Source organism: Trachypithecus francoisi, unplaced genomic scaffold (genome assembly GCF_009764315.1).
Source record: "Trachypithecus francoisi isolate TF-2019V2 unplaced genomic scaffold, Tfra_2.0 Lachesis_group12, whole genome shotgun sequence".
Taxonomy (NCBI): Eukaryota; Metazoa; Chordata; class Mammalia; order Primates; family Cercopithecidae; genus Trachypithecus; species Trachypithecus francoisi.
Window position 1 is genome coordinate 78361010 of NW_022681457.1, and position 25037 is coordinate 78386046.

Genomic DNA, 25037 nt, shown 5'->3' on the forward strand with positions numbered 1-25037 from the left:
AAATGTTAATTCTAAGCAATTTGATCTATAGATTAAATGCAATCCCAATCAAAATCCAAGCAAGTTAGTTTGTGAATACTGACAAACTGATTCTAAAGTTTACACGGAAAGGCAAAATGACCCAAACACCCAATACGATACTGAAGAATAAGGTTAGAGGACTGATATTACCTGACCTCAAGACTCACTATAAAACTATAGTGATCAAGACAACATGGTTCTGGTGGAAGAACAGATACATACATCAGTAGAACAAAGCAGATAATCCAGAACAAACTTAGACAAATATAGTCAACTGATATATGACAAAGGAGCACTGGCAATTCAATGAAGAAAATATATATTCTCATTGACGAATGGTGCTGGAACACCTGAATATTCATATGCATAAAAATGAATCTAGATACAACTTTTACAAAAATTAACTCAAAATGGGTCATGAAAATGATCCGAATGTAAGATTTACCTAAATGTAAAACACAAAACTATAAAACTTGTATATGATAACACAAGAGAAAATCTAGGTGACCTTGGGTTTGGCGATGAATTTTTAGAATACGAAACCAAAAGCAAAACCATGAAAGCAAACATTAATAAGCTAGACTGCATTAAAATTAAGAACTTCTGCAAAAGATACTGTTAAGAGAATGAAAAAGACAGACCATAGACTAGGAGAAAATATCTGTAAAAAACACATACTTGGCTGGGCACGGTGGCTCATAGCTGCAATCCCAGCACTTTGAGAGGCTGAAGATGGGAGGACTGCTTGAGCCCAGGAGTTCAAGATCAGTCTGGACAATACAGGGAGATCTTGTCTCTACAAAAAATTTAAAGAGTAGTTGTGTGTGGCAGCCTAATGCACCTGGTCTCAGCTACTTAGGAGGCTGAGGCGGGAGGATCATTTGAGCTTGAGCTGTAGTGGACTGTGATTGCACCACTGAACTCCAGCCTGGGTGACAGAGCAAGACCTTGTCTCAAAAACAAACAAGAAAAGTCAACCCCAACCCCCCCAAAAAAACAAAAAACCCACATACTTGATAAAAGACGAATGTGCAAAGAACTCTTAAACCTCAACAAGAAAACAAACAACCCAATTTTTAAAATGAGCAAAAGATCTGAACAGCCACCTCACCAAGGAAGATATACAGATAGCAAACAAGTATATAAAAAGATTCTCAACATCATTTGGCATAGGAAATTGCAAATTAAAACTACAACTGGATACTCATACATACCTATTAGAATGGCTAAAAAGGATGGGGAACAATAGGAACTCTTGTTATTGTTAGTAGGAATCCAAAAGGTACAGCCACTTTGGAAGACAGCTTGGCAGTTTCTAAAAAGCTAAACACAGTCTTCCCACACAAACCAGCAATTGCACTAAATAGTTACTCACTTGAGTTGAAAACTTGTCTACACAAAAACCTGAACATGAATGTGTATAGTAAGTTTCTTCGTGATCGCTCAAAACTGGAAGCAACCAAGATGTCCTTCAGTAGATGATGGATAAACATACTATGGCACATCCATAAAATAGAATATTATTTAGTGATGAAACTAAACCAGCTATCAACCTACGAAAAGACAGGAACCTTGAAGGCATATTGCTAAGTGAAAGAAGCTAATTTGAAAAGGCTATATATCGTAAGATTCTGACCCTGTGACATTTTGGAAAAGGTAGGTATAATCATAGAGACAGTAAAACAATCAATGGTGCCAGTGGGGAGAAGATGAGGGACAAAGAGGTGAAGTACTATGCACTATTTCAGGGAAATAAATCTACTCTGTATGATACTGTAGTGGTGGATACATGACACTATGCATTTGTCAGAACATACAGAACTTTATAACCTAGAGAGTAATGTAAGGGGAAAAAAACCTTTAAGCCTTGGTTTGTCACTTCTAAAGGCAAATTTAAAAAAATAACTTATGAGGTCAGAGGATCCCAGAGAAGAACAGAGACTATGACAAGAGAATCTAACTGTATTACAAATGTATGAAACAACATCACTGAAGAGGGTGAAGGGAAAAGTGCTGACCTAAGAAACTTTGGAAATGAATGAAATCAGTAAGACTAAAGATAAAAGGAACTACAGGTAAGTACTGAACTCAACTTGATAAAGTTGTTTCTCAGGGAGTATGGGTTAATAATTTTGATACTGCTATACATGTATACTGGAACTCAGTAATTTATGTGTATGGACGGTGGATGATGGGACCCAGGTTTCTCATTGCTGGGGTGGAAATTTACAGATCAGCAAAGGGAAGAAGCTAGAATGATCCATGTGATATTGAATTGGAGCCAGAGACATCAAGAAGAATTCATGTTTAATATAAATACAGACAATTACATATAAAAATATTTATAGACATGTGTATTGTCACAGGTTAGCATACATACTAATACTATATTTCTTTGATCAATCAGCTAAGAGGGACTAGAAAAAGGACACCCCAGAAGAAACAAGCATACCTAGAACCCAGATCTTGATTTGTAATACTGTTCTCCAATTTGAAAATCCACACTTCTTGGAGAAATGGCTGATTCCAGGACTGGGGTCAGAAATATACAACATGAGTCTGGAATATCTTATAGTCACAGATAGTAAGGAAGGGATAAAACAACAACAAACCAAAACCAAAACCAACCAACCAAAAACCACCAAATTGATGTATGTCAAGGGGGAAAAGGAGCCAACTGCAAGGACCTCGATGGCCAAAACTGGAACAACTTAAGCAAAAAAACTAAAGTGTTAATGGATTACAGTCTGATCTAGATAATAAATACCTATTAGTTCATACTGATATAAATGACTGAATAAATAAATGGGAAGAAGACCAGTGAGGATGTAGAACACTTGAACAACACTACCAACAAACTTGACATAATTGACACTTATAGACTACTACCAAACAGTAGTAACACACATTCTTTTCAGGTGAACACAGAACATTTGCTAAGAAAGATCACATTCTGAGTCATAAAACAAAACTCAATAAATTTTAAAAGGATTCAAGTCATATAAAATATATTTTCTCACTACAATGAAATAGAATTAGAAATCAGTAACAGAAAGATCTCTGGAAAATCCCCAAATATTCCTAAACAGTATACTTCTGAATGATTTGTGGGTCAAAGAAGAAATCAAAAGGGAAATTAGAGGCTGGGTGTGCTGGCTCACGCCTGTAATCCTAGCACTTTGGGAAGCCAAGGTGTGGGCATCCCTTGAGGCTAGGAGTTCAAGACCATCCTGGGCAACATAGCCAGACCACATCTCTACAAAATTAAAATAAAATAAATTAGCTGGGTGTGGTGGCAGGCAACTGTGGTCCCAGCTACTTGGGAGGATGAGGCAGGAGGATCGCTTAAGCCCAAGAAGTCGAGGCTGCAGTAAGCTATGATCAGCCCACTGCACTACAGCCTGGGCAACAGAGCAAGACTTTGTCTCTTTAAATAAAAATGAAAACACATGTCATACTACTAAAGCAGTTCTTAAGGGGAAATTTGTATCACTACATACCTATATTAGAAAGGAAAGACTAAATCCCAGCACTTTGGGAGACCAAGCTGGGAGGACCATCTGAACCCAAAAGTTCAAGATCAGTTGGGACAACATACTGAGACTTGGACTCTACCAAAAAAAAAAAAAAAGAAGAAGAAATGACCTCACTTTCTACCTTGAGAAATTTAAAAAAGAGGCGCAAATGAAACCCAGAAGAAAGGTAATCGTAAAGACCAAAGCGGAAATCAATTAATAAAAAAATCACTGGAAACAAGAGAGAAAATGTATAAAACCATACATGACACCAGGCATAGTGGCTCACACGTTTGTAATTCCAGCACTTTGGGAAGCCAAGTCAAGAGGATTGCTTGAATCAGAGGTTCAAGACCAGCCTGGGCAACACGATGAGACCCCGTCTCCACAAAAAATTTAAAAATTAGCTGGGTATGGCGGTGTGCCTGTGGTCCTGGCTACTTGAGAGGCTGAAGTGGGAAGACTGTTTGAGCCCAGGAGGTTGAAGCTTCAGTGAGTCATGTTTGTGCCACCTTACTCCAGGCTGGGTGACAGAGCAAGACCCTATCTCAAAAAACAAACCAAAAAACCCAACAAAAAACATACATAGGTTTTTGAGATCAATAAAATTAAAACGACAGACAGACTAATCAGGGGAAAAAAAGACTAAACACAAATTACCAACATCAAGAATGAGAAAGGTGACATTTCTATGGATTCTATAGTTATCAGAAGAATGATAAGGCAATATTACAAACAATTTTATGTCAATTAATTTGACAACTGAGAAGAGACTGAAAGTTCTTTGAAAACGTATACATTACCAAAGCTCACTCAGAAACAGATAACCTAAAAATAGTCTTATATCTATTAACAAAATTAAGTTTATAATTTAAAACCTTCCCACAAATTCTAGGTTCAGAGGCTTCACTGAATAATTCTGCCAAACATACAAGACAGAAATAGTAACAATTCTACACACTTCCAGAAAATTGAAGAGGAGGGAATACTTTCCATCTTATAACCATGAGGTCAGCATTACCCTTTATTTTCGATAAAAACTTTTAGCAAACTAGGAATAGGACACATTCTTCAGTTGATAAAGGGTATCTATGACAAACTGAGAGCTAACACCACAGTTAAAAGTAAAGACAAAATGCTCTAAGATCAGGAACAAGGCAAGAATGTCTATGATTACCATTTCTATTCACAATTATACTGGGAGTTCCAGCCCAGTGGAACAGGTAAGTTGTCTTTATTCATGGACAACATGAGTATCTCCGGAAAATACAACAGAATCTACAATAAAGTTACTGGAATAAGAGAGTTAGCAAGGCTGCAGGATAAAAGATCAATAGACAAAATCAACTATATTTATATATACTGTAAACAATCAGAAATGAAAAATAACAATATCACTTATAATTGCATAAAAATATGGAACACCTAGTGATAAATCTGACAAAAGAGGTATAAGAACTTCAGAAAACATGTTGAGAGAAATGAAGGATGATCTAAGTAGGTGGAGAAACAAAGCATGTTCATGGAGAGATTTGATATTGTTAAGAAGTTAATTCACTCCTAATTGATCTACAGATTCAGCACAATCCCAATAAAAATACCAGCTGCCTATCTGATAATCTGATTTTTAAATTCATATGGAAATACAAAGGACAAGATGCCAGACCAAAAAAAAAAAAAACAAGAAACAAAAAAAAAACATACATACTATAATAACTCCATTTAATAAAATTCTACAAAATCCAAAGTAATCTACGAGTGACAAAAAGCAACATCAGTGGTTGCCTGCAAGTAAATACAAAAGGGCCTGGGGAAACTTTAGGAGATGACAGACGTATTCATAATTTTGATCATGGTGATGGCTGCAGAGATGTATATACATAGATCGAAAGCTGGTTGGGCACAGTGGCTCACGCCTGTAATCCCAGCACTTTGGGAGGCCAAGGCAGATGGATCACCTGAGGTCAGGAGCTCGAGACTAGCCTGCCCAACATGGTGAAACCCCATCTCTACTAAAAAAAAAAAAAAGAAGAAGAAGAAGAAAAAAATACAAAAATTAGCTGGATGTGGTGGCGGGAGCCTATAATCCCAGCTTCTCAGGAGGCTGAGGCAGGAGAATCATTTGAACCCGGAGGTGGAGGTTGCAATGAGCTGAGATCACACCACTGCACTCCAGCCTGGGCAACAAGAGTGAAACTCTGTCTCAAAAAAAAGAGAAAGCTATCTAATTGTATACTTTGAATATTGCATGTCAATTTTATCTCAGTAACATTTGTTTGAAAATAAATATAAATAAGTAAAACAAATATTTTAAATACTTTACATATTCATGGTACAAAATTTTTTACCTTTTCATTTAGAGTGCAATGTGATTGAAGATGGCTCATATTTATGTACTCATTTACTCATTTTTATTGATTTTTTTTTTGAAACAGGGTCTTGCTCTGTCACCCAGGCTGGAGTACAGTAAGTAGCTCAATCATAGTTCATTGCAGTCTTGAACTCCTGGGCTCAAGCAATCCTCCCGCCTTGGTCTCCCAAAGTGTTGGGATGATAGGTGGGAGCCACTGTGCCTGATCAGATGGCTCTTATTTTTAAAAATCTTAAGTCTAAATCCTTCTGTGGTTTGTTTTTTTAATTTAGATTTTGACTTGCTTTTATTATAGATAAAAAATAGGCCAGGCGCAGTGGCTCACACCTGTAATCCCAGCACTTTGGGAGGCTGAGGAGGGCGGATCACGAGGTCAGGAGATCGAGACCAGCCTGACCAACATGGTGAAACCCTGTCTCTACTAAAAACACAAAAAATTAGCCAGATGTGTTGGCAGGCGCCTGTAGTCCCAGCTACTCGGGAGGCTGAGGCAGGAGAATGGCGTGAACCTGGGAGGCGGAGCTTGCAGTGAGCTGAGATCGCGCCACTGCACTCCAGTCTGGGCGACAGAGGGAGACTTCGCCTCAAATAAATAAATAAATAAATAATAGACCAGGCATGGTGGTTCATGCCTGTAATCTCAGTACTTCGGGAGGATGAGGCAGGAGGATCACTTGAGGCCAAGAGTTCAAGACCAGCCTGGACAACAACACAGTGAGACTCTGTCTCTACAGAAATTTAAAAAATTATTAGCTGGGTGTGGTGGTGTGCACCTGTGGTGGTAGTCAGTTGGGAGGCTTAGGTGGAAGATCACTGGAGCCCAGGAAGTCAAGGCTGCAATGAGCCATGACTGTGTCACTGCACTCCAGCCTAGTTGAAAGAGTGAGGCTCTGTCTCAAAAATAAAATAAAATAAAATAATGTCAGCAATTTTTCTTGGAAACTAATGAAGAGGTATTATAGTTTTATATTTTTAAACAATAGATTAAAAATTGAACCTTTCTTTTGAAAGATTAGAAACATTCTATTTCCAATGTTTTCAAATGATAGACTTACCAGCTTTTAAAGGAGGCATAACATTTTTCAACCAAAATCACATATAGATGGTTAACATTTCTAAACATCCATCTTCAAATTGCTTTCTCTGTGGCACAAATTTCTTTTTTTTTTTTTTTTTTTTTTTTTTTTGAGACGGAGTCTCGCTCTGTCGCCCAGGCTGGAGTGCAGTGGCCAGATCTCAGCTCACTGCAAGCTCTGGCCCCTGGGTTTACGCCATTCTCCTGCCTCAGCCTCCCGAGTAGCTGGGACTACAGGCGCCTGCCACCTCGCCCGGCTAGTTTTTTGTATTTTTTTTAGTAGAGATGGGGTTTCACCGTATTAGCCAGGATGGTCTCGATCTCCTGACCTCGTGATCCGCCCGTCTCGGCCTCCCAAAGTGCTGGGATTACAGGCTTGAGCCACCACGCCCAGCCACAAATTTCTTTTAAAGTGTAGCTACCTTTAAACTCAATGCTAAAATATCACATTCACCCTGAAAAGACTGTTTGTGCCCCTTACCCCATACTCCTAGGGAGCATACTACTAAAAATCACTTGTTAGCACAGAAAAAGTTGGAATATTTGAAACACATTTTAAGAAAATTGGGCTAGGTGAGGTGGCTCATGCCTGTAATCCTAACACTGTGGGAGGACTTCTGAAGTTGAGGAGTTCAAGACCAGCCTGAGCAACACAGTGAGATTCCATCTCTACCAAAACTTAAAAAAAACTGGCTGAGTGTGGTGGTGCATACCTGTTATAACAGCTACTCGAGAGGCTGAGGTGGGAGGACTGCTTGAGCCCTGGAAGGTAGAGGTTACAGTGAGCTGCGATCATGTGGCTGCACTCCAGCCTGGGTAAGAGAGTAAGATCTGGTCTCTTAAAAAAAAAAAAAAAAAAAAGGCTGGGCGCGGTGGCTCAAGCCTGTAATCCCAGCACTTTGGGAGGCCGAGACAGGCAGATCACGAGGTCAGGAGATCGAGACCATCCTGGCTAACCTAGTGAAACTCTGTCTCTACTAAAAAATACAAAAAGCTAGCTGGGTGAGGTGGTGGGCGCCTGTAGTCCCAGCTACTCGGGAGGCTGAGGCAGGAGAATGGCGTAAACCCGGGAGGCGGAGCTTGCAGTGAGCTGAGATCCGGCCACTGCACTCCAGCCTGGGCAACAGAGCGAGACTCCGTCTCAAAAAAAAAAAGAAGTGTCTTACTCTAAAATTTAGAATGGACAGAATAGAGAGGGAAAAGGAGTTGAGGGATCTTCAATAAACCAAATGAAAAATGATGAGGGCTTCCATAAGGCCATGATAACGAAATCAGAACGTGCTGAGTTTACAACACCTTCTGTGTCAAAGATTTTTTTTTTTTTTTTTTGAGGCGGAGTCTCGCTCTGTCGCCCGGGCTGGAGTGCAGTGGCCGGATCTCAGCTCACTGCAAGCTCCGCCTCCCGGGTTCACGCCATTCTCCTGCCTCAGCCTCCCGAGTAGCTGGGACTACAGGCGCCCGCCACCTCGCCCGGCTAGTTTTTGTATTTTTAGTAGAGACAGGGTTTCACCGTGTTAGGCAGGATGGTCTTGATCTCCTGACCTCGTGATCCGCCCGTCTCGGCCTCCCAAAGTGCTGGGATTACAGGCTTGAGCCACCGCGCCCGGCCCAAAGATTTTTTCCGAGTCTTACATTGAATCATTGGTGACACCTACCAGAATGAAAGATATCATATGATAAGTCTTTGTTCTAATATAAATAAGATAAATACTGTACTTATTAAGTTATCAATTTTTAAGGTTCATTTATTTATTAGGATTTTTCAGAGCTGATTCACAATTCAACATTCTACATTACCAAATATGGCCAATGTTGGAAAAAAGAAATGGCTTCCAAGTTATGGAGTTGTTGCCAGGATAATAGCAAAAAACAGACCACTATGTATTTGATGGAAATTTTTGGCAAAAGGCATCTGTAATGCATGGGGAAGTAATGATGAATTCCCACCAAATGCAAGCAACAATATAATAAACAAGCATTCTTTCCAACTGGCTAGGCTCTGCAGACTTTTCAGAAGATGCTATTCTGACACTACCTCAAGCTGGGTATACTGCAATCAAACTCTGACGCCATCCATACAGAGTTAGCATAGACCCCACAGTTTAAGAGCAAAGTCCTCAACAAGACTACCTCACTTCCAACACTAGTCCTAAGTCTTTGTGGGGGCAGTGGGGGGCGGGGCCAAGACCACCAGCATACCTGGCTGACTAGCTACAAATTCAGGAAGTACTCACAGCCCTCCCACATTCAATAATTTACTAGAACAACTAATAGAATTTAGAAAAGCACTATACTTATTATTATGGTTTTATTATAAAGGATACACAAAGGCAGGGTGAGGTGTGGGAGGGAAAGTAGAGCTCCTGTGCCCTCTCCTTGTGGAATCTGGGAGTGTAGCCCTCCTGTGTTCACCAACCAGGAAGCTCTACTGAGCTTAAGGTTGTCCAGAGTTTTAATTTTTATTACATAGTCATGATTGATTAAATGATTGGCTAAATGACTAAACTCAATCTCCTGGCCTCTGTCTCAACCTTCTAATAATGTGGTTTGTCTTTCTGGTGATCAGTCCCCATCCTGAAACTATCAAGGGGCCCACTACGAGTCACCTCACTGGTATAACAAGACAATCCTATGTTTCAGGAAATTCCAAGGTTTTCAGAGGCTCTGTGCCTACATCTGGAACAAAAATCACAGAAATTCTTTATTCTACCACAGATGCTAAGGCCTAAAAATGTGTGCTACTTGTATTGGGTTTTCTCTATTTTTCCAATATACACTTCACCTTAAAAGGCCAAAATTACAGCCAGGCGTGGTGGCTCAAGCCTGTAATCACACCACTTTGGGAGGCTGAAGCAGGCAGATTGCCTGAGGTCGGGAGTTTGGGACCAGTCTGGCAAACATGGTAAAACTCCATCTTTACTAAAAATACAAAAAAATTAGCAGGGAGTGGTGGTGTGTACCTGTAATCCCAGCTACTTGGGAGGCTGAGGCTGAGGCAGGGGAATTGCTTGAACCAGGGAGGTAGACAGGTTGCAGTGAGCTGAGATCACACCACTGCACTCCAGCCTGGGCAACAGAGCAAGACTCTGTTTAAAAAAAAAAAAAAAGGCCAAAATTACTACCATTTTAAAGTTTATTGACAGAATAAAATAAATAATTTTGAAACTGCCTCTGCCAAAATGATGACAGTGAGAAAAATGTAACATAGGAATATTATGACAATGAAAGAAATCTGACCTAACCAACTCCATGTTGCTTCTAACTTCCAAGCTGCCCTTGTACATTTCTGAACATGGGCCAAAACTAACTTTGGTAGGAATTTAGTTTACTTCGAAACAAAGATGGTAACAGCTCCTCCTGGGAAAAACCCTCTGAAGGATTGGGGACCAGACCACTTTGGTAAAACTGACAAATTAGCCACAAGGTTAAAAATTATGGCTCCGGAGTTATTCAGCCAGAGGACACAAGATTCCTCACCTCACAGATTCTCCTACAGACAACATCATCCCTGACCCAACCAATCGACATTCCCACATTCCCTAGCCCCCTGCCCACCAAACTATCCTTAAAAAACCCTAGCCTCGGCCAGGTGCAGTGGCTCGCATCTGTAATCCCAGCACTTTGAGAGGCCAAGGCGGGCAGATCACCTGAGGTCAGGAGTTCAAGACCAGCCTGGCCAACATGGTGAAACCCCGTCTCTACTAAAACTACAAATATTAGCCGTGTGTGGTGATGCACACCTGTAATCCAGCTACTCGGGAGGCTGAGGTGGGAGAATCACTTGAACATGGGAGGCAGAGGTTGTAGTGAGCCGAGATCGCATCATTGCACTCCAGCCTGGGCGCTGGAGTGCAATTTTTGAGACTCCATCTCAAAACAAACAAAAAAACCACCAAAAAACCCTAGCCTCAGAAATTTGGGGGAGGATGATTTCAGTAATAAAATTCCAGTCTCCCGTTTGGCCAGCTCCGCATATATTAAACTCTTTCTCTATTGCAATTCCCCTGTTTTGATAAATTGGCCCTATCTGGGCAGTGGGCAAGGAGAACCCATTGGATGGTTACAATTTGAATTGGTCTTATTTTGCGGGAGGGAAGATTAAGACGTTATAACAACATTCTGGGCCAGCATGGTAGCTCACACTTGTAATCCTAGCACTTTGGGGGGCCAAGGCAGGAGGATCACTTGAGCTCAGGAGTTTGAGGCCAGTCCGGGCAACACAGTGAGACTTTGTCTCTACAAAAAAATTTAAAAATTAGTTGGGCATGGTGGTGCGCACATGTAGTCCCAGATACTGAGTTGGGAGGATTGCTTGAGCCCAGCAGGTTGAGGCTGCAATGAGCCGTGATTGTGCCACTACACTATAGCCTACGTGACAAAGCGAGACCTTGTGTCCATAGACAAAAAGCAAAAACAACAAAACAGTCTGAAGAAAATATTTAAACTGATTCTTTAAAAATTCACATAAAAAATCATTTCAATTTTTAGATTCAGTGGGTACACTTGCAGTTTTATTACCTGGGTATACTGCGCGATGCTGAGGTTTGGGATACAATTGATCTCATCACCCATGTAGTGAGCACAGAACCCAATAGCTACTTTTTCAACTCTTGCCCCCTCCTTCTCTGCCCCCTCTAAATAGTCTTCAGTCTTTTGTTGCCATTTTATTTATTTATTTTTTTGGAGACAGAGTCTCACTCGGTTGCTCAGGCTGGAGTGCAGTGGGGCGATCTCAACCTCCATCTCCATGGGTTCAAGTGATTCTCCTGCCTCAGCCTCCCAAGTAGCTGGGATTACAGGCGTGAGCCACTGCACCTGGACTGTTGCCATCTTTATGGCCATGAGTAACCACTGTTTAGCTCCCACATACAAGGGAGAACATGCAGTATTTTATTTTCTGTTCCTGCCTTAATTAACTTAGGACAATGGCCTCTAGCTGTATCAATGATTTCATTCTTTTTTATAGCTACATTTTTTTATTTGTTTTGGTTTCAGGGAGGGTCTTATTCTGTCACCCAGGAATGCAGTGGTGCAGGCATAGCTCACTGCAGCCTCAAAACTCCTGGGCTTAAGTGATCCTCCCACCTCAACCTCCTGAAAAGCAGGTGTGAGCCATCATAAAGTCGAAAAGCCAGATAATTTTTTTAATTTTTGGAAGAGATGGGAGTCTCACTATATTGTCCAGGCTGGTCTCAAGCAATCCTCCTACCTTGGTTTCCCCAGGTGTTGATATTACAGGTATGAGTCACTGTGCCCAGCTAAGCTGATTATTATTAATGACTTACATTCATGGTTCTAGCTCCAGAAAAAATGACATTATTGAGAAGAATATTTCCTTAAGGCAGCAATAAATGGCTCAACGAGACCAAAAAAAAAAAAAAAAAAATCTGACAGAAAATCCAGCAGCCTAGCAAGTAGGCTTTTTCCACTTTACGAATCGATTTTAGCAGCTGGAGGAGACAGTTCAAAGGTAAGTGATCATTCATCCCAGAGAAACAAGGTATAAACAAAACTTGGAGCAGTCAGTTGACCTTGAACCAGCTGCTTCATTTATACAGTTTAACTAGTTATAAAGGAATATAATTGTATAGTAAGCACCTGTGTAAACACCATCTAGGTTTAACAATGCCATCTTCCAAAATCCCTCCATGTAATCCCTCCTGATCAAAACCCCTCCCTTTACCCCATCTAAAGTCAATATTATGATAATCACTTCCTTATAGCTTTACCAACTAAATATGCAACTCTAAAACTCTAGTTTTTCTCTCATACAATTTTAAAAGTGAGATATAACTTTCATGTAACATTTACCCTTAAGCATGCAGTTTAGGGGTTTTTAGTATATTCACAAAGCTATCTAATGATAACCATTATATAATTCCAGAATATTTTTATCATCCAAAAAAGAATCTCTACCTGTTAGCAGTCACTCTTCATTTCCCTCTACTCGAGCCCCTGGCTACTACTAATCTACTTTCTGCCTCTATGATATTGTGTATCCTGGACATTTCATAGAAATGAGATTATATAATATGTGTCCATTTGTGTTCTAGTTTGTTTCTGTACTTTACATAAGAAAATGCCAAGCTGTTTTGCAAAATAGTTGTATTAATTTATACACTCACCAGTAGCACTTATGGATTTCTATTGTTTCACATACTCATCTATACTTGGTTTTGTCACTCTTTAAGCCATTATTGGTGGTCATATAATATCTTTTTGTGATTTTATTTTGCATTTTCTTTCTTTCTTTTTTGAGACAGAGTCTTGCTCTGTTGCCCAGGCTGGAGTGCAGTGGCGTGATCTTTGCTCACTGCAACCTCCGCCTCCCCGGTTCAAGTAATTCTCGTGTTCAAGCGATTCTCTTGCCTCAGCCTCCCGAGTAGCTGGGACTACAGACACATGCCACCATGCCTGGCTAATTTTTTTGTACTTTTAGTAGAGACAGGGTTTCACCATGTTAGCCAGGATGCTCTCGATCTCTTGACCTCGTGATCCGCCCGCCTCGGCCTCCCAAAGTGCTGGGATTACGGGCATGAGCCACTGCAACTGGCTTTTTTTTTTTTTTGAGACAGAGTTTCCCTCTTGTCGCCCAAGCTAGAGTGCAATGGCGCCATCTTGGCTCATTGCAATCTCTGCCTCATGGGTTCAACCCATTCTCCTGCCTCAGCCTCCTGAGTAGCTGGGATTATAGGCACCCGCTACCATGCCTGGCTAATTTTTATATTTTTAGTAGAGATGGTTTCACCATGTCAGCCAGGCTGGTCTCACACTCCTGACCTAAGGTGATCTGCCCACCTCGGCCTCCCAAAGTGCTGGGATTACAGGCATGAGCCACCGTGCCTGGTGAAATTCTTCACTTATTTGTTTATTTATTTATTTATTTATGTATTTTATTTTTTATTTTTGAGACTGAGTCTCGCTCTGTCACCCAGGCTGGAATGCAGTGGAGCGATCTTGGTTCACTATAAGCTCCGCCTCCCGGGTTCATGCCATTCTCCTGCCTCAGTCTCCGGAGTAGCTGGTACTACAGGCGCCTGCCACCATGCCTGGCTAATTTTTTTGTATTTTTAGTAGAGACGGGGTTTCACCGTGTTAGCCAGGATGGTCTCCATCTCCTGACCTCGTGATTCACCCGCCTCGGCCTCCCAAAGTGCTGGGATTACAGGCGTGAGCCACCGAGCCTGGCCCTTCATTTTAAATGCAGTCAAATTTAGGAATCTTATCCTTTATATCCTGTTTTTAAAAAAATTCCCTATTTTAAGGCCATGCAGATTTTCTTTTGTACACCTTCTAAAAGTTTTACTGTATTACCTTTCACATTTAAAACTATGATTCACCTGGAATTGATTTTTTTGTGAAGAGCCACATTTTCCAATTTCTCCATATGAACATCCAATGGATTTTGCCTGCAGCTCTATAGTGCCACTTTTGTCATAAATCAAGAGTCTGAACACGTGTAAATTTGATCCTGGGTTCGTCTTCCTCTCCTAACTCTTCTCTTCCTATTAGTATTCCTTATCTAAGTTAAGGGTATCAACACATGGCATTAATCACTCAGGGAATTTGAAGACAATCAATCCACATGCCACTGATTTAATCTCTTACATTTTTCTCATATTCATATATTTTCTTTATTTTAAACATTCCCCTAACATCTTGATAAATGCAATGGCCTCTTAACTGGTCTTCCAACTGCCAGCACTGCCCTCTGTTAATAACTTTCAACATTTTTATCACACAATTGACAAATTCTTATGACCAAAAACAGTAGCAAATTGAATTAAAAGTGAAAGCTGCTTTTTTACTTTTTTTCACAGGTAATCACCATCAGAACAATGTGATTTTAATTTTTCCAGAGTTTTCCTTGCATTCTTCTCACACCTTGTGGCCCTGAGTAGCTGGGATTACGGGCATGTGCCACCATGCCTGGATAATTTTTGTATTTTTAATAGAGATGGGGTTTTACCAAGTCGACCAGGCTGGTCTCCAACTCCTGACCTCAAGTGATCTGCCCACCTCAGCCTCCCAAAGTGTTGGGATTACAGGCGTGAGTCACTGTGCCCGGCCCACTTTGCCTCTTCAAGCCTTAAAGTATTTAGTTTTCCCCGGGTGTGGTGGCTCACACCTGTAATCCCAGCAATCTAGGAGGCCGAGGTAGACAGATCACCTGAGGTCAGGAGTTCAAAAGCAGCCTGGCCAACATGGCGAAACCCCATCTCTACTAAAAATAAAAAAAATTTGCTGGGTGTGGTGGTGCACACCTGTAGTTCCAGCTACTTGGGAAGCTAAGGCACAAGAATCACTTGAACCCAGGAGGTGGAGGTTGCAGTGAGCCAAAATTGCACCAATGCACTCCAGCCTGGGCAAGAGAGACTCTGTTCCAAAAAAAACAAAACAAAACAACAACAACAACAGCAACAAAGTATTCAGTGAGCCAAAATTGCACCACTGCACTCCAGCCTGGGCAAGAGGGACTCTGTTCCAAAAACAAAAAACAAAACAAAAACAACAACAACAACAAAGTATTCAGTTTTTAGATTGAAAAACAACCTTTGGCAAATCTTGATAAACTCCCTCCACAAGAAAATGAACATATATACAAAGTTGGGAATAGAATTTTAGGAGACTTATGGTACTTCTAAAACCACTCAGGGTCCATGGATCTTAGGTAAAAGAGTCTATGCCATGGAGTCTTCATACCTCATCCCTTTAGCACTGCATATAGCCCTCCATGACTTTCTCCCTACTCATCCATATTTGATTAGCAGTTTATAATCTAGTAACATATAATCTGTACTTTTTTATGGTTTGTGCTTGTTTTTTTTTTTTAAGACAGAATCTTGCTCTGTTTCACAGGCTGGAGAGCAGTGCAGTGGCGTGACTGCGGCTTACTGCAGCCGTGACCTCCTGTACTCAAGCAATCCTCCCTCCCACTTCAGCCTACTGAGCACCTGGGACTACAAAGCGTGTATCGCCACACCTGGCTTTTTTTTTTTTTGTAGAGACAGGGACTCATTATGTTGCCTAGGCTAGTCTCAAACTCCTGGCCTCAAGTGATCCTCCCACCTTGGCCTCCCAAAGTGTTGGAGTTACAGGAGTGAGCCATCGTGTCCAGGCAACTATAATGCACTGGACTGTTAATTTCCTAATCATACAATTCTATTTCATACAGATCTTAGAACGAGCTTTCTACTTCATTCAATGAGCTAGCTCCAAAAAGAACACCTTGCTTAATGACTAGCTTGGGTTACATATATTTACTTTTGTACTCCCAAGCACCAACACACATTCAGTACAGCCCTTAACATACCCTGAACAGGTTGAAACTTGACTGTCCCCTGTGGATGAAGCTTCCTCTGCAGCTCTCTCAAATGATGGCTGTTGGATTTCACACACCCTTTGTACCACTAGACCTAGAAGTGGGGCAGATATCCTGCTGGCTCATTTCATCTTCAGGCATTCTCCCTCTGTTCTCCGTAAAAACACCCAGGTTTGAAATGATGTCATCAGACTACAACAACCATTACCCCTCCTTGCTAAAATTCACATACAAACCTTTGGGAAATTCCCTTCACTCTTTAAAGATTTTTATTCCTGTATCACTGATATTCTTTTTATCATGCCTTCTGTCAGGAGTAATTTCAGTATCTTCACACAATCTTTCCAAAATCCTAGCCTGAGAAGTTCCAGAAAGTCATATAGAAAAGCTGACTAGTCTCTCTTTATGTGTATGATCACTAACTTTGGCTCTTCATACTACTGGAAATCAGACCATACTTCTCAGTGTATTCTTTCTCCCATCCTTTTAAAAGACTGTATCATACTTTATCCTCTCTCTTCAGGCTCTCAGCTAATCACCTCGCTTTCCATTTCAGTGAGAAAAAAAAGTTTTTTTTTGAGACAGGGTCTTGCTCTGTCTCAAAATCACAATCACAGTTCCGTGCAATCACAGCTCACTGCAGCCTTGAACTCCTGAGGCTCAGATGATCCTCCCACCTCAGTCTCCCAAGTAGCTGGAACTACAGGTATGCAACACCATGCCCAGCTAATTTTTGTATCATTTGTAGAGATGGGGTTTCACCATGTTGCCCAGGCTGGTCTCAAACTACTGGGCTCATGTGATCCTCCCGCCTTGGCCTCCCAAAGTGTGGGAATTACAGGCGTGAGCCACTGCACCTGGCCTCAACTAATCAGAGAAGAACTTCAATAAGCTATCTTTATCACATCTACCCAGCTATAATCTGCACTGCATTCCCCACATCCTCCCCTATTCCTAGGGAAGGATTGTTTGCACTCCTGACTAGGCTAACCTACTGCTTATTTACCAGATCCCATCCCCTCTCAACTACAGAAGGACACTGCGTCAGCCATTCTCCTTTTCTTTTGCATTATCAGATTTTCTCTTGCTGTTGAATCACTTCCATCAGTGTATGTGCATAGACACCATTACTTTTTTTCAAAACTCTCTTGATCCCTCCGCCCATCTTTGCATTTCATTTCTGCTCTAACAGCAAAACTCCTTGAACCAATTATTTAGTTATTATCTCCATTTTCTTTTTCCCTTTCTTTCTTGCTCGCCAATTAGGTTTTGCCCCCACCATTCCATCAAAACAGCTATCAATGTCAACACTGACATCACATTGCTATATCCCACTGGCAATACTCAGACTTCATGTCACTTGATCTGTCTATATCATTTGGCTCAGGTGATCACATACCATTTCTGAAATACTCCTTTTACGTGGTTTCCAGGACCCTGTATTTTCTAAGTTTTCCTCTTTCCTTTTGGGTCTCTCCTCATTCTCTTGATCTCAGAAAACTGGAATGTCCCAGGATTCAGTCCTTGTACCTTTAGTCCTTTCTGTCTATGTTCACTTCCTAGGTGATGACATCTAGACACACAGCTTTAAGATCTTTTTATATGGTGAAAGTCCAACATTTGTATCTCTAGCCCTATTTTTTCCTTGAAATCAAGACAAACATCCTGAATTATTCACACAGATGTCTGGAAGACATCTCAATATAGTGAGTGAAGGTTCCCAAGGATTAAAGGTCCCAGGATCAAACGACTGTTTTTCAGAGGTAGGGTTTCCAGATGACACAAGCTATAGAAAGATTAGAGGTGGTGCTCAGAAAGCAGGAAGAAGGAAACTGAAATTATGGAGACAAAGTCTAAAGTATAGATCTAGGGCATAAGTGATTGAGGTAGGGTAGTGGAGAGGTTCACTGGAAGACAGGAGTTCAAAGAACAGAAAGTCTTAAGAACTGGAGTGATCAACTATGGGTGTATCGAAACCATCAAGAATAACACATTACAGCTCATAAACAGACTGAAAAACAAGAATAATACAGGAGTAAAACTGAAGACAGTAATTGCAGTCAAGAGCTAAAATTGTTATGATTGCAATGTATGAAGAGTTTTACAGCTGCAATGATAGGTATTAAATGATACAAATTAATGATCTAAGTATGGGAAGATTAGGGAGAAGACAGTGAAAATAATGAAAAGACAGAGGACATCTACCCTTACTACTAAACCCAATGCTTTGAGATTATGAGAGAGAAAAGGGCTAACACTTGAGTAGTCTGCAGATAATCAGTATTCTAAGCTCTCCCTCTTCCCCTATGATTCCAGTAGAACAGGAAGAAGACAGAATGTTCAGAGAACAGATTAGGAGACAGATTTTGCTGGTAAAGAACTGGAATTTCAAAAGGTAAACTGGAAGGGTTTCCAGAGTCAGGGAGGGATAAGACAGAGCAGGGAATGTTCAGAGGTTTAGATGACTTAGGCGTGTAGATTATGGGGTGCGGGTAACCTGAGGGTTCCTGTGGCAATGGGCATAAACAGGAGTAAGGGATAATGAAATTAGCCCAAGTAGATTCAACACAGTGTCAGGGAGTAAAGAGGGACGGATTACTGGCTGTAAGGGATGTAGCCATCACGTGACCTGCCACCCCTCTCCAAGACTGCCCAATTAGTGCCCTGGGTCTAGAACTTTCCCTCATAAGGAAGCTGTGTGGCAAGCTGTCACTTGGCCCGAGATTCTTCTTCCTTATTAGGAGAAACTTTTCCCTTCTTCTGGGTATGGAGTAAACTTCTTTGTATTGCTTAAGTGTGTGCGTCACGTGGCACACGGCCAGCCCCACCAGTGTATCTGCTCACCACAGGATGGAATGGGATCTTTGCCAGTAGCATGAAAAGGATGTGTGCAGTCCATCACCCTCCGCAGGCCACTGGAGGGACCCAATGGCCATGAGGGACTGGTGCACATCACGCTCTGATCATGCTGTATCTATCCTTTCTGTGAGTGAAATGCTGTTCCAACCAGTGTCTTGAATGCTGAGTCCCCTCCTTGACAGCTTCAAACCCACAGAAGAAGCAGTGGGCCGGGGTCTGTGGACTCCTACTGACAGCTGGCATTATTATGATCTTTGTCATCCTCCACGCAGCAGGAGTCCTCACCTGGAATTGGTAGCCGGATCTTCCTGCTTAACACTAGAGCTTGAGCTTAACCTTGAATGATAAGGACTGCATGCTTTTATGGAAGGCACATTCTTAGTTCCAGAATACTCTTGTAATATCAGTTAGATGATATGTAACAAACATCATTAAAATATGCATGCCTCCCGACCTATTGATCCTATTCCTGAAAATTTATACAGTTTATTCCAAGACTCAGCAATTCCATGCCTCCATATATATGCCAGAAAAAGTCTGTGTACATATATACAAAAAGAATATGAAGAAGGATGTTTCTGCAGCATTGATGACTATAATAGTGGAAAAGTATAAACAATGTAAATGTCTATGCTGGTTATCAATTTAATGCCACTAAGCTCCAAATTAATCCTTCAATACCTGCTCTGAGATAAAGGAGAGAATTCCTTTAAGCATCATCTATCCTCTACAGTGAGCATGATGTTAAACTTTCTCAGTAGAAGGTATTGGAGGCACACTGCAGAAAGAACAGGCTCTTAGTGCTAATTTTAGCAACTGCATTATCAGTCAGTGGTGTGGGAACGTGGATATGTGGATTGCTCTGCCCCAATCACACAGACACCTTTCCACAGCCTTACTTACAAAGATACTATGTGCTCCAGGCCTGTCCCCACTGACTCTGTTTGCTTGCTCAACACACCCGACCCCTAGGAATTGCCTTTCACGTCCTTCCTGAGGACACAAAGTGCTCACAGCAGCACCTCCACTCTCTCTCTCTAGGCCTGACTCACCTGTGCTCCAGAGGGCCATTCCCTGATTGCTGAGTAACTGTGGACCAGCTTTGGGCTGGGAATCAGAAAACATCTCTGCTATCCAGTGGGCTGCAACTATATCTAGTGGGCTGCAACTACAACAAGGCCTGAATCCAGCCTAGAGAATCTTCCGTCCAAGTTAGTTCTTCCTTGAGAACTCTCCTTCAGCTCTATGGCATCCTATGGAGTTTTCTCACATGTTAAAGTTATGCTCTTATTGTCATAGTTTGTATTACTTTTATTAAATCTTGTTTAAATCACTTGTCTGTTATCTGTCTCCTAACTGGGCCTAGACTGATGCAATATTCACCAATAGGAAAATGAATAAATTGTGGTACAGTTATACAATGAAATACCCTACAAGTTATAAAAATAAAAAAACTGACTTCCAGTTCTGGCCTGGCATGCAAAGAGCTTAGGAGTTGCCACTCTGTTTTAACAAGTAAAAAGCTGAACAAACTGGAAAAAAAAAAAAACTCTTCTTAGATCTGTCAGCCAAGTAATGTCACAGGATGAACCATTGCCCCCAACACTGGACAGACAGCAGACACAGTGAAGTACAACTTACTGGAGCAGAAATTCTTTTTTTTTTTCTTGCTCTGATGCCTAGGCTGGAGTGCAGTGGCACGATCTCAGCTCACCGCAAGCTTCGCCTCCCGGGTTCACGTCATTCTCCTGCCTCAGCCTCCCATGTAGCTGGGACTACAGGCACCCGCCACTATGCCCGGCTAATTTTTTTTTGTATTTTTAGTAGAGACAGGGTTTCACCATATTAGCCAGGATGGTCTCAATCTCCTGACCTCGTGATCCACCCGCCTCGGCCTCCCAAAGTGCTGGGATTACAGGCGTGAGCCACCACGCCCGGCCGGAGCAGAAATTCTTAAGCAAAAACCTCCACGGGAACCAGTGCCAGGGCAGGAAAACCCGAACTGTAACTGAGGAATTGCTAGAAGCTCAGTGGGGATTATGCTGAGAGTTAAAAACTCCAGGGGGATCTAGTCATGCGGGGGCCCCCATATTTTTGTAAGTTTTATCCAAAGGAGCCCTACTGGATCCTCACAGTGATTACTGAAGAAAATCTCATGATTCCAGCAGGAGGAGGGAAAAGGAACTGTTTTGATACACGCCAGAGCATTCTGTTCTTAACGAGGCCTGTCCTTGGGAGAAACTATTTTGTTAGCACCTAACTTGCTGGGATTTCATCAATGCCAGCTCTACTTGGGGGAAGAAATACCCAATTCCAGCAGCCAAGAACCATTCTGTCCCAACTATGGTGTGGGGGAAAAACTGAGAAGCACTGGAGAAGTTCACAGTCCAGGGTCAAAGGCTCATCAAAAGACTGAGACCTAGTCACAAGACTATAGAACCGCATTCCCCAATCTTTTTGGCACCAGGAACCGGTTTCATGGCAGATAATTTTTCCATGGACCAGGGAGTGGGGAGGCAAGGGGTTTACAGGATAATTCAAGCACATTACATTTATTGTGTACTTTGTTTCTATTATTACACTGTTACATATAATGAAGTAATTACACAGCTCACCATAATATAGAATCGGTGGGAGCCTTTAACTTGTTTTCCTGCAACTAGATGGTCCTATCTGGGGGTCATGGGAGACAGTGACAGATCATCGGGCATTAGATTCTATTAAGAAGTGTGTGCAACTTAGATCCCTTGCATGCACAGTTCACAATAGGGTTCATGGTCCTATGAGAATCTAAATGCCACAGCTGATCTGACAGAAGGCGGAGCTCAGGCAGTAATGTGAGTGGCTGTAAATACAAACGTAGCTTCACTTGATTGCCTGACGCTTACCTCCTACTGTGTGGCCTGGCTTCTAACAGGCCATGAGCAGTATGGTCTGTGGCCCAGGGGTTGCGGATCCCTGCTATAGAATACTTCTCCTCCCCTACACCTTACCAATACATTATGAAAGGCCTATTTATCACAGTTACTTTTACTCAGTTCATCACGTCTGCCTTTTAACAAAAAAATTACAAAGCTCACTAAAGAGCAAAAAACAGTTTGAGGAGACAGAACAAGCATCAGTACCAGCGTCAGAAATGACAGGAATGTTGCAATGATCAGATTAGGAATTTTTCAAAACCATGAGTAATTATGCTAAGAACTTTAATGGGAAAAATAGACAACACACAAGAACAGATGGATAATATAAATAGAAATTCTAAGGAAGAATCAAAAGAAAATGTTAAAGATCACTGTAACAGAACTGAAGAATGCCTTTGATGGGCTCATTAATAGACTGAACACTGCTGGGGAAAGAATTTCTGATCTTGAGGATATGATAACAGAAACTTCCAAAACTAAAAAGCAAAGAAAAAAGAGACTGAAAATAAAAACCAACACCAGAATATCAGAGAACTGTGAGACAATTACAAAAGGTGTGATATATATGTAGCAGGAATATAAGAAAAAAAAAGAGAAAGGAAGGGAATTATTTGAAGCAATAGTGACGTAAAATTTCCCCAAATTAAAGTCAGACACCAAGCCATAGATTCAGGAAGCTCAGAAAATACCAAGCAGGATAAATTCAGAAAAAAAACTGCACTTAGATATATCATATTCAAACTATAGAAAACCAAAGATACACAAAAATCTAAAAGAAGCCAGAGGGAAAAAACACCTTATTTTCAGAGAAGCAAAGACAAGAATTACATCCAACTTCTCGCAAACTGCACAAGCAAGAAGATAGTGGAGTAAAATATTAAAAGTGTTGAGAGACAAAAAAAAAAAAAAAAGCAAGCAACCTAAAATTCTGTACCCTGTGAAATTATACTTCAAAGGTGAGGAAGAAATAAAGATTTTCCCTAACAAAAAATGGGGGATTTCATAGCAGTAGATCTGCCTTGCAAGAAATGTTAAAAGAAGTTGTTCAGAGAGAAAATTATATAGGGGAGAAACTGAACTCTATATGAAACAAGCAAGCACACTGGAGAAGTGAAGGTAAACTAAAAACTTGTTTTTCTTATTCTTAATTTGTCTAATAGATAAATCTGTTCAACATAATATAGGATAAGTATCCCTTATCAGACCAGAAGTGTTTTAAATTTCAAATTTTTTCCTGATTTTGAAATATTTGCATTATACCAACCAGTGAATATCCCAAATCTGAAAGCCCAAAATCTAAAAGACTCCAACAAGCATTTCCTGAGAGGTTCATGTTGGTGCTTAAAAAGTTTTGCATTTTGGATTTCGGATTTTTGGACTAGGGGTGCTTAACCTGTAACAGCAACAATGTATGTGATTAGGTATGCTTTTACATACATTATACACACACATGTGCTTATATATGTGAAAATGAATGACAGCAAAATTACAAGGTACTGAAGAGAGGATTAAGGTATATTTTGCTGTCATAAGGCAAAGTGGTATAGTGGTATTTGAAGGTTGATTTGGATTACAGTGGACCTTTGAACAACACAGGTTTGAACCATACGGGTTCACTGATACACAAATTTTTTCTGTAAAAGTTACAGAATGTGCCTGCCCCTCCTGCATCCGTTTCCACCTCCTCCACCTCTTCTGCCTCTGCCACTCCTGAGATAACAAGACTAATCCTTAATCGTCCTCAGCCTACTCAATGTGAAGATGATGAGGACGAAGACCTTTATGATGATCCACTTCCAATTAATGAATAATAAGTATATTTTCTCTTCCAGTGATTTTCTTAATAACATTTTCTTTTCTCTAGCTTATTTTGTTATAAGAGTATCGTATATAATACACAAAACATACAAATTACTTGTTAACTATGTTATCAGTAAGGCTTCTGTCAACAGAAGGCTATTAGCAGTTAAGTTTCTGGGCAGTCAAAAGTTATATGCAAGGCCAGGTGCAGTGACTCATGCCTGTAATCCCAGCACTTTGGGAGGCTGAGGCGGGCAGATCACTTGAGGTCAGGAGTTCAAGACCAGCCTGGCCAACATGAAACGTCATCTTGACTAAAAATAAAGAATCAGCTGGGCGTGGTGGCACACGCCTGTAGTCCCAGCTACTTGGGAGGATGACGCAGGAGAATCACTTGAACCCGGGAGGTGGAGGTTGCAGTGACCTGAGATTGCACCACTGCACTCCAGCCTGGGTGACAGAGCTAGACTCTCTCTCAAAAAACAAAAAAAAGAGCAAAGCCTGCCTAGGCCTCCCCAAAGTGCTGGGATTATAAGTGTAAGCCATCGTGCTCCACCAGGAATTGAAAATTAAATGAGATACCACTACACATAGATTAGAATGGCCAAAATCTGGAAGCCTGAGGGCTCAAGGCTGTATCGAGCCGTGACTGTGCCACCATACTCCAGCCTGAATGACAGCGTGAGAGACTGCCTTTAAAAAAAAAAAAAAAAAGAAGACCCAAATCCACACACTGACACCACCAAATGCTGGCAAGGATATGACACAACAGGAGCTATTCACTTACTGCTGGTGGGAATGTAAAACAGTACCATCCCTTTGGAAGACAGTTTGGGAGTTTTCCTTTTTATGAGACAGTCTCACTCTTCTACCCAGGCTGGAGTGCAGTGGCACAATACTGGCACGCAACCTCCGCCTCCTAGGTTCAAGTGATTCTCCTGCCTCAGCCTCCCAAGTACCTGGGATTACAGATGCACACCACCATGTCTGGCTAATTTTGTATTTTTAGTAGAGACAACGTTTCACCATGATGGCCGGGCTTGTCTCGAACTCTCGACTTTAAGTGATCTGCCCGCCTTGGCCTCCCAAAGTGTGGGATTACAGGTGTGAGCCACCACGCCCAACTTGAAGAATTTTTGTTTTTTACAAAATC

At 41.3% G+C, this 25037-nt stretch overlaps 1 protein-coding gene across 16 annotated transcripts in view; it reads right to left on the bottom strand.

Annotated features, from left to right (window-relative positions):
- Positions 1–25037, bottom strand: part of MAST2 (microtubule associated serine/threonine kinase 2) — a 262907-nt gene that overhangs the window by 45635 nt on the left and 192235 nt on the right. For 2 of the 16 annotated variants that reach the window (XM_033226578.1, XM_033226577.1), the window contains exon 1: positions 700–742. The exons of the other annotated variants lie outside the window; for them this stretch is intronic. In XM_033226578.1, the coding sequence (XP_033082469.1) occupies positions 700–721 (22 nt within the window). In that variant the 5' untranslated portion in view covers positions 722–742. Of the gene's footprint in view, positions 1–699; positions 743–25037 lie in introns of those variants that run through there. 16 annotated transcript variants of the gene reach the window in all.